The sequence below is a fragment of the Bison bison genome, unplaced genomic scaffold (genome assembly GCF_000754665.1).
Source record: "Bison bison bison isolate TAMUID 2011002044 unplaced genomic scaffold, Bison_UMD1.0 scf7180017864109, whole genome shotgun sequence".
NCBI lineage: Eukaryota > Metazoa > Chordata > Mammalia > Artiodactyla > Bovidae > Bison > Bison bison.
In genome coordinates, this window is record NW_011494681.1 from 1,968,368 (window position 1) to 1,978,709 (window position 10,342).

General features: G+C 43.2%; 1 protein-coding gene across 1 annotated transcript in view; it reads left to right on the forward strand.

Moving 5' to 3' along the window:
- The window catches only part of GPNMB (glycoprotein (transmembrane) nmb), a 27,068-nt gene extending 16,963 nt beyond the window's left edge, over window positions 1-10,105 (forward strand). Inside the window, exons 7-11 of the mRNA XM_010839048.1 lie at window positions 1,276-1,374; window positions 2,164-2,266; window positions 4,614-4,828; window positions 8,516-8,609; window positions 9,050-10,105. Of these exons, the coding sequence (XP_010837350.1) occupies window positions 1,276-1,374; window positions 2,164-2,266; window positions 4,614-4,828; window positions 8,516-8,609; window positions 9,050-9,203 (665 nt within the window). The 3' untranslated portion in view covers window positions 9,204-10,105. The remainder of the gene's footprint in view (window positions 1-1,275; window positions 1,375-2,163; window positions 2,267-4,613; window positions 4,829-8,515; window positions 8,610-9,049) is intronic.
- The last annotated feature ends 237 nt before the right edge of the window (window positions 10,106-10,342 follow it).

The following is a 10,342-nucleotide window of genomic DNA, read 5'->3' on the forward strand; positions in this document are numbered from 1 at the left end:
GAGACTCAGGGAATATAGCCAACTCTGCCACAGCCTGCCCTGCTGATAAACCACACCTACATCTGAATCTGACATGGTGTCAGAACCTTTCTGAGTTTTACTCAAACAGCGTTTCCCAAAGTGTCTGCCAGAGAGCACTCATTTCCAGACTTGCTCTGAGAGCTGCACTGCGAAGTTCCCTCTGAGCATAGGAGTGTCACAGGCACACTCGTTCCCCGCTAGAGGCTCTGAGGCCCTGGAGAAATCTCCCAGTTGGCTCCATCCTTACATACTCCTGTGTTAGAGCTGCAGCTCTTATGAAGCTTTCATTGCCTCCAAACTGGGTCCATTTTCATGTCTTTGGAAACTTAAGAGACAAAATGTTGTATTTTCAATATTATATTTTCTTTCCAGTCTTTTTATCTTGCTAATGGAACACCACCACCTTATTTAGAGCCTTTTAAATTGTAACCAGTAGAGCATTAAATTCTTTGCTCTAATCACATTCAAAGGGCTATTTTTCAAAAGTATCTTGTACTCCCTTCTTTCCTTCCTGACACCTCTGCTCATCACAGTGACTGTAAGACTTCAAGAATATAAACCTAGAATCCATGAGACATCCAAATGGGGAAAGAATTGCCCTTTTCCATGTTGTTTGCTTCTTGACATTTAAAATTACATGTCATATATGTTATAACACATCTGTATCTAAATAAGTATATATATAAGAGCATATTGGGACAAGGAAATGAATATTTATTAACTACTTCCTATGTGGTAGACATGAAAAGCATGTTTTATATGTCTTATCTATTTAATAGTTCAACCCTGGTAGGTCAGTAAATATTGTTCTTATTTTACAGATGGGCAAATTGAGGCAAGAAGTTAAATGATATGCCCATGGTCTCAAAGAGCTGAAAGCAAGGGGCCTAGAATTTGAGCCCAGAATACCTTCTTCCAAAATTACAATATAATTTTATCTATTGTGGCCTGCTTTATTTCATGATTATTATGTTACACATTTTAAAATGGCTTCCACCTTTCATTTACTATTTATATTTGAATAAGACATGGAACTGTGCTTGCTTACATAATTTAACAATTTTATAACATAGCTGTCACATCTCATGAATTGTTATGCATTTAGTTCAAATTTCTGAAGCAATTTAACAGTATAGAATTCTTGATGTTTTTCTAAACAGCAAGTAAACAGATATTTAGATCTTTAGTTATATCATGGACATCTTTTGCATTCTCAGCAACTAATCTAAAAATCTTTCTGTTTAAATCCTCTAGTAACTGCTGGTGACAGTACCCTGGAGCTGAGGGCGATTCCTGATGAAAGCTGCCATATTACCAGATATGGCTACTTTAAAGCCACCATCACAATTGTAGGTAAGACCATGAGGGAAAGATGTTAGAATCCACCTTGGGCTACCCACTCCCTTCCCTGACTCTGGGGAGGGGTGGGGTAGGGAAGCGAGGGCACCCACTCAAGTTGCTACCACACGTGCACAAAAAAGACTCCACTAGCTTCTAGATTTCCACTTGCCTTTCCAGCCTTCCTTAGACGTCCCTCTAAGGGATGAAACGAGATCCTCGGTGGAAACAAGCCCTCAGTGAGGCCCGCTTAGCGAGGAGCCTACGGGGGGGGCCTGGACCTCCTCACCCTGTGCAGCTCAGAAATCTGAATGAATGTGGCCTGAAGGAAGGCCAGCTGCAAGTTCCCACAGCTCCTGCTTTCCTCTTCTGGGTGATTTCACAAAGTCATACCTCCTGTGTGTAAGAAAGGGGCTGAACAGAACAGCCACACAGGGTTGTGCGCGAGGGGCACTGCTCACAGGTGCCCAGCAGAGGAGTTGGGTGGGGCTACAACTCAAGCTGTATGCCCTAGGGCTGAGCCCCTCGGCAGGAGACACAGAGGATGAGGCCTCCCTTCCTCCAGGGTCATCTGCCTCCTGACACGCACACAGGCTCCAGAAATAAAGGTCAAGCTTGTACTGAAGAACAGTTCATTTTGACTTTGAAAATGCTGCCTGGACGTGTATCTGAACTCTGAGATTGCTTCCCAAGTCTAGCATGGCGAAAGGCTGTGTTCATTTTGTTTGGCCTTCTGATTTGTTAAGAAGTGGTTTGGTTTGCAATGTATTTTGATGTTTTTCTATGGGGCATTGTTCCTTTTAGAGGGCATTCTAGAGGTTAACATCATCCAAGTGACAGATGTCCCGATGCCTAGGCCACAGCCTGACAACTCCCTGGTGGATTTCGTCGTGACCTGCCAAGGGAGGTGAGTACACAGTCTCCGAGGAAGGAAGGGGCCAAGTGAGAACCCCAGGCTGAACAATGGCCTTCACACACCTCCCACCTGTTAGGTTAATTTGGATTCTGTGTGCCCAGTTGCTCACTCCGTTCTGACTCTTTGCGACCCCATGAACTATAACTTGTCAGGCTTCTCTGTCCGTGGGATTTCTCCAGGCAAGAATACTGGAGTGGGTTGCCATTTCCTCCTCCAGGAGATCTTGCCAACCCAGGGATCAAACCCAAGTCTCTTAGATCCCCCGCATTGGCAGACGGACTCTTTACCACTAGTGCCATCTGGGAAGCCCCAAATTTGGATTCTAGTTCCTCACTAAGCCAGAATGAGGAAGGGCCCCCCCAAGTGCTCTCAAGTATGCACTTGCTTTGCTAGAGTTGAGCGATGCTCATCACCTTTAACTGTTGAATAATTACTGATTGGACACTTACTGTGTCCTTAACATTTTACTTCTGTTTTCATGTCAAATCCTCACACACTCATACAAGTCTTCTCATTTTACAGATTGGGTCACCAGATACACGATGATTATAGTACCTCTCCAGGTGGTGGGTACCCGGCAGAGCTAGGTTTGCAGGCTCAGGATCTCTGAAGTTCCCTGAGGCTCCTCTGGAGTCTGGGGAGCCAGTGTGGAAGGGCTGTGTCCTTGTGCTGATGAATAGCAACGCCTGATGACCCTGTCCATCTTTAAAACTTATAAAACTTTCTAATGTATTACATAACTTGACTTCCTGTGGTTTGGTTACAACTATAAACAATTGGGGCTTCCCTGGTGGCTCCATGGTAAAGAATCTGCCTTCAGTGCAGGACATGTGGATTTCATCCCTGGATTAGGAAGATTCCCCTGGAGGAGGAAATGGCAACCCACTCCAGTATTCTTTCCTGGGAAATCCCTTGGACAGAGAAGCCTGGGCTCACAAAGAGTCAGTTGCGACTGAGCATGCGCATATATAGATAATAGACTAAATAGAAAGTAATTAATATATAAATACTCTATCAATTAACCCACTAAATAGTTAAATAATTTAAATATAATAAATGAATCAAGGAATTAAAATGTATGTGTATATGATATATATGGGTTTCCCTCATAACTCAGTCGGTAAAGAGGTAAAGAATCTGCCTGCAATGCAGGAGACCTGGGTTCAATCCCTGGGTCAGGAAGATCCCCTGGAGAAGGAAATGGCAACCCACTCCAGTATTCTTGTCTGGAGAATCCCATGGACAGAGGAGCCTGGCAGGTCGCAAGAGTCGGACATGACTTAGCGACTGTATGTGTGTGATATATAGATTAGAGAATGAGCTGGTATAAAAATGAGGCCATACTTGATCCAAAGGGAGAGCTCCAGGGAATTCTCTGGTGGTCTAGTAGTTAAGACCCCGCTTCCACTGCAGGAGGCATGGGCTCATCATCCCTGGTCAGTGAACTAAGATCTGGCAAGCTGAGTGGTGTAGTGCAAAATAAGAAAGGAATAGCTCCAAAGCTCTCTGAGTTGGGGGAGAGAATGGGAGGACAGAAAGAGAGAACATCCTGACTGGAGAGGCAAAGGTGCTGCCAGAGGCCAAGGGTGAAGAGAGCATGAACTCATCTAACTCCCTGAGCCTTTATCAGCCTAGCTTCAGAGCCTGGTCTCTCCGTTCAGGAAGTCTACTCAGACGTGAAACAGAGGCTAAGACAGTAATGGGTGGGAGCCGAATGGTTACAGGGACAGCTGTCAAATATCTTTTATGCAAATCCCAGCTCCACCTCTATCTGCTTTTGTGACCGGAGGCCAGTGAGCTCTCCTCCCAGAACTGGTTTGTCACCTGCTGCATTAGGCTACTATTACTTGCCTCGTCAGGTTGTTGAGAGGAATAGACAAGGCCGTGTCACTTCTCTGAAACTCGGAGCCTTGCACACAGCAGGTGCTGCGTGAACAGCTCTGGTTGCTGCTGCTACTGTAGTCAGATATCTGCACAGGCCCACACAGGGCCGACTGGCATTTAGTACTACCTTAGCCTAACACCTAAGCCACCTGCATCTTTGAGTCTCTAGGGAGCCAAAGAGGAGAGGCAAGTTCCCAGCAGCCCCTTGCCTTGGGGGAAATAATTTCCTCCTCCTCCTGTCCTAGGGCCTCACCTTCCTGAGCATATAGAGGAAACAGTGGCTCACACACACCCAGGTTTGTTTAAGAGTAAATTGTATGTGACAGCTTCACATCATACAGTTTGAGTAAGACTAAGGTGGGATTCAGTTTCACAGAAGTGTAATTATGTTTTCCTATTAAACTGAGATCACACTCCCCTCTCTCTCCCTCTGGATGTCGTTCATACCCCCCAGCATCCCCACAGAGGTCTGCACCATCATCTCTGACCCCAGCTGCCAGATCACCCAGAACCCAGTCTGCGACCCCGTGGCCATGGAGCTGGGTGACACGTGCTTGCTGACGGTGAGGAGAGCCTTCAGTGGGTCTGGGACATACTGTATGAACCTCACTCTGGGGAATGATGCAAGTCTGGCCCTCACGAGCACCCTCGTCTCTATCAACAGCAGAGGTAAGTTTTGTTTTATGGTTGTACGAACATTTCATGTTGCAGATAAAGCATATGTCTGATACTAAAGCTATTCAACACTTCACTCTTAATGTTTAGCTTTATTTCAGTGTAAAATTCATTGAACTGTCATTAATGTGGATTTGAAAAATGATATTACAATACAATAGCAAATCTACTTAGGGAAGGGATGAGAGAGAGAGAACGTATGAAATAATGGCCAAAGGAAAACCTTTAAATTTATTTATTTATTTATTTATGCCTGTGCTGGGTCTTTGTTGCTGTACGGGCTTTTCTCTAGTTGTGGTGAGTGGGGGCTACTCTCTAGTTTCAGTGTGAAGGCTACTCATTGCAGTGACTTCATTTCTTGTGGAGTGCAGGCTCTAGGCACTCGGGCTTTAGTAGCTGTGGTGCATGGGCTTAGTTGCTCTGTGTCATGTGGAATCTTCCTAGGCCAGGGATCAAACCTGTGTCCCCTAAATTGGCAGGAGGATTCTTAACCACCAGGACCACAAGGGAAGTCCAAGAAAAGCCTTTTGATGAAAAAAATCAGCTATGATCGTGGACAAGTAATAATGGGATGTGGTCACTGAATGCTTGGATAGGTTTGTATTTCAAAGGGAAAGTGTAAAGCCGAGCATCAAGAAATAACAATGTTCTCCAATTAAACTATAACAAAGGGGAGACATGAAGCCAAGAAGAGAAATGAGAAACCAGGTGGACTCTTGGCTCCCTTCTAAGTTACCATGGACCCTTCTTTTCTTTCCCAAAGTCTACCTAGCATTACACTGAGACGGAAACAAACCCGATTACCCAGTCCTTAAATGTTCAGCAGACAGACTACTCCTTGTCCCCTTAACCTCAGAGGGATAAAATGTTGACAAAGTGGATGAAGGAATTTCACTGAGAAATTCCCGCTCACTGGTGGCTGTTTATTTTCCCTAACCCCTAGGGTCTCTACCTGGTGACCCTAACTGAATTTCACATGTAACTGGCTATGTTGTAAAATATTCCTTTACTTCTTAAAAGAAGTGCTTCATGGTGGAACAGAAGGGACAGGTAAAATTGTGTGCACATTGGAGCGTGTATTTTGCTCTTTAATTATTTATTCATTTATTTGGCTCTGCCGAGTCTTAGTTGTGGCACACAGGAGCTTTAATCTTTGTGGCGGTATGTGGGATTTTTAGCTGCGGCATGCGGTTCTTCACCTGTGGCATGTGGGATCTAGTTCCCTGACCAGGGATCGAACCCAGGCCCCTTGCACTGGGAGCATGGAGTCTTAGCTACTGGACCACCAGAGGAGTTCCCACTTCGCTCCCTAATTTGAGTATTGTCGGGTATAATCTAATGACTAACTCACAAATAATTCTTTTGGTCTTGGAGTCTATCTTATAAAGTGAAATATACTTAAATATATATTTACTCATTAACGGTATAAAAGGCAGCTTTAACCTCATTGCAAGAAAAGCATATGTAATAATGCATATAGTTATTTGCTTGAGCGTTTATTGTTGGTAAGAGCCAAGGTGTACATTAAAAAAAAAAAAAAAAGGGATGCAAACGTATCCTGCTTCCTTGAAAGCAGGATACATGGGGCTTGGGGTGCAGGACTGGGGAGCAGGTCAAAAAGAGGTAGCCAGGGCCTCTGTATCCTACTGAATGTGGATCTCCTATGCCGTCACTTTTGGGAGCTGCTGGGGTCATTCTTCTTGTGCTGCCGCAGCTGCTTTTAAAACTGCCTTTTAGAGTCTTAACCTAGTCCATGAAGCTTCCTCAGTTCTGGCAAATCACCATTCTCTTACCTGGATTAGATGCTTGGATATTTGCTTTCCTTTAATACTTATTGTAGTTAGCGATAACTTTAGGTGTGACCTGAACTGTTTTTTTTTTTTAATTTATTTATTTGGCTGCACCGGGTCTTAGTTGTGGCATGCAGGATCTTTAATTGTGGCAAATGGGATCTAGTTCCCTGACCAGGGATCAAATTGGGGTCCCCTGCATTGGGAGCATGAAGCCTTAGCCACTGTACCAGCAGGGAAGTCCCTGAGCCGTTCTATTTATTTATTTATGGTTGCGCTGAGTCTTAGTTACCGCGTGCATGAGCTTTCTCTAGTTGAGGCAAGTGGTGGATAGTCTGCTGTGGTACTCAGGCTTCTCACTGCAGTGGCTTCTCAGAGCACAGGCTCTAGAGTGTGGGTTCAGTAGTTGTGGGGCATGGACTTGGTTGTTCTGTGGCATGTGGGATCTTCCTGGACCAAAGATCGAACCCGTGTCCCCTGCATTGGCAGGTGGATTCTTAACCACTGGACCACCAAGAAAGTCCCTCCCTGAGCCATTTTTAAAATCCAAAAAAGAAAGGAAAGAGAGCTTTTAATTCAATGGAAATTGTAAACTGATGACTTGGGTTTCAGAGTCAGAATTTCAAAAGTTGATCATTGTTTGAAGCCAAGCCCATAGACTTTTAGCTGAAATGACTTTTAATCATTGATTCACTGAATGTTCATGAATCACCTGGGATATTTTCAACAAATATTCATTGGGTATCCACTCCATGCCAAGCACAGCTCCAGGCACCACACAGACAGTTCTAGATAGAGTGGGAACAAGGTAAGGAAGATCCCCGCTTTAGTGAGCAGAAACAGGGAATAAACAAATAAAATGATATTGTGAAGACAATGAAACAAGGCATGGAGAGTGACAAGCATGGAAGAGAGGAGACAGAGGTGGACTCTCTAGATTGGGAGGTCAGGAAAGTGCTGCCAACTTGGTGGCACCCACTTGGCAAAGGGCCTCCTTTGAACTGAGACCTGCATTTCAAGAATGAACAGCTCATCTAGATCTTTATGTGCCACTGACAGAGTTTGGGTTTATTCTGTGTGTAAGGGGAACTGCTGGCAGGGTTGAAGTGTGATCTGATTAGCACTTTTAGATGATCATTCAGACTGCTGAGTGAAGCCAGGATTATTGGAAGGTAACAGTGCAAGTGAGCAGATGATGAAGATGTCCTCACAAGAGAGAGGGCTGGTGGCTGGAACTATGATGGTGGCGGAGAAGACAGAGGGAAAAGAGACCAACTTTGCTTATACTTTGATGGCAGAGACAAGACTAGTTGATTTGCTGGGTTCTGGGAGAACAAAGAAGACATAATCCAAAGAAATAATTGTGAATACAGTGTGGTGGAGGCAAAGGAAGGGTGACTAGGAGAGACATGACAAAGGAAGGCATGACCCAGTGCCCTCATGCGTGTCTGGAAGGCGTTGCAAAGGGTTAGATGCTGGTGATGAGCATTCCCAGCAGAGGGCATGGAAATCTGAAAGAGCATGGGGAGGATGGATCTTTATCCCAGCTGGAAGGTAGGCAGTGGAAGATGAGGCCAGAGAAGTGGGCAGAAAGTTCATGAAGCCCTTTGCTGCATGGGCGTGGCTGGGTTAACTCAGACCAGAGCAGGTGTCTTCAGGACATGACATCTTCTAAGCCCTTAACACAGGGTTCCAGACGTGCTAACTCATTCTCTAAATGGAAGATAAGCTTCCCTGAAGACTATGTATTATGTAAAGGGAAAGATTACTGAAAGCTCAGAGGAGCCATATATCTTCTGTTTGCTCCCTTCCTCATTGATTTAATTACATTATAAGCAGCATGTCCTCTAGGTGGAAGCTGTCACTAATATGACCTCGCTTCTGTTTTAAGACCCAGCTTCCCTTTTAAGAACGGCAAATGGTATCCTGGTCTCCCTTGGCTGCTTGGCCATACTCGTCACTGTGATCGCCTTTTTGATGTACAAGTAAGTTGCTGGTTCTAACACTTTAAATCACTAGAGTATATTGTCAAAAATAAATGGCATATTTCTGCACAAGTGGGCTGTTTTCCCTTTTCTGCTTTGAAACATTTTGTGTGTGGGAAGAAAATCTTCTACTGAATGATGAATAGCAAACTAGCCTATTAATTTTGCTGTGGTTTTTTTTAATCCCTAAAAATGCTACCAAATGTCAATAACTTTACCAGATCGTCAGTTTAATGCTTAACATATAATCTCAAGTTATAGTAAGCAGGCACATTTCTTGCATAAAGAAGAGAAAATGTATTCTCATAAGACAACACTGTCTTAAAAGCCATAAGTTAAATGGAATGAACGATTCTGCACTTGACTTGTGAAAGATTTGTAGAAAGCAACCTTTTCCAGCTGGAGATCTTTTTTTAATCTGTCCAACACATTGCTTTCAGAAAACACAAGGAATACAAACCAATAGAAAACAGCCCTGGGATCGTGATCAGAGGCAAAGGCCTGAATGTTTTCCTCAATCATGCAAAGACCCTGTTCTTCCCCGGAAACCAGGAAAAAGATCCACTGCTCAAGAACCAACCAGGAATTCTTTGAATCTTCAGCCTTACTTCTGACCAACAGCTCATCCTCGGCACCATTTATGTCAGCTTGCTAGAGTGGATGATGATAACTTTCTAAAAAGATTAATGTAAAATATAGATTGTGTGAAGGAGGTCCAATTTTTTTTTAATTTTTATAGGTTAAATGACATTTTAGGGACATGGCTGAGGTTGCATGTAGTTTAATTCTTTTCCATGTTATATAACTGATAAAGCCAATTAATAGAGCTTCCTTTCATGATGATTTATGTTTCACTTACAATGTCTTAGGTAAGCAGTAGGATAGATATGCTGTATTCAGAGTAGCAGGAGAAGGTACTATTCATTAGAGTCTGACCTAAGTTAACTGGAAAGAGAGGCTGGACATGTTCTAGCTTTCCATATAACCGTATACATAAAACCAGTGAATTCCTATTCTGAAGGTCATGATCCAAGCTCCCTGAATCCTGTGTCAATGAACATGCATGAGCTCCCAACAGAACAGGTCAGCTTTTAGTAAGCTGTGCATGCTTGCTATACTGAAAAAAAAAAAAGACTAGGCTAATAAATGTGTGAATATTATCATGACCGCCTGCCCAGTCCAAATGTGTAAAGGGTCAGTACTCGTTCATTCATTTTTCCCATGGACATTTATGTGGCACAGGCACATGGCTCTGTACTCCTGTTGACAATCTTGTGGACATACCTGAATTTCTGTAGACTCTGGCACTCATAGTTGAGATGATGTGTTATGATTTCCCAAAGAAAGAAGTCTTTCTGGTTTCCCTACCCATTTCCCTATTCAAATGAGAAACTTGATAAGTAAGGATTTTACTTTAATTTGTAACTGAAACTACCCTGTGTCAGTCATGACATTCCTTTTCCTTCCTGAAAAATAAAGTATGAGAAGAGACCAGACCTTGGGATTATTTTTCTAATTTTTGTTTGCCTTTCAATTTTCCTGTATACTTTTAACACATAAAAAGTTGTTTAACTTTGTCCCAGGGAATGCTGATAATTTCCGAGTATTTTATGTTTTTAAGTATATGAATACAATATATGAAATTTTGATGAATTTTATATATATATAATTACACCAATCTAAAAGAAGATTTTCTACAAGCAGTTGTTCTGAGTCTTTGTTTGAATAGTCAG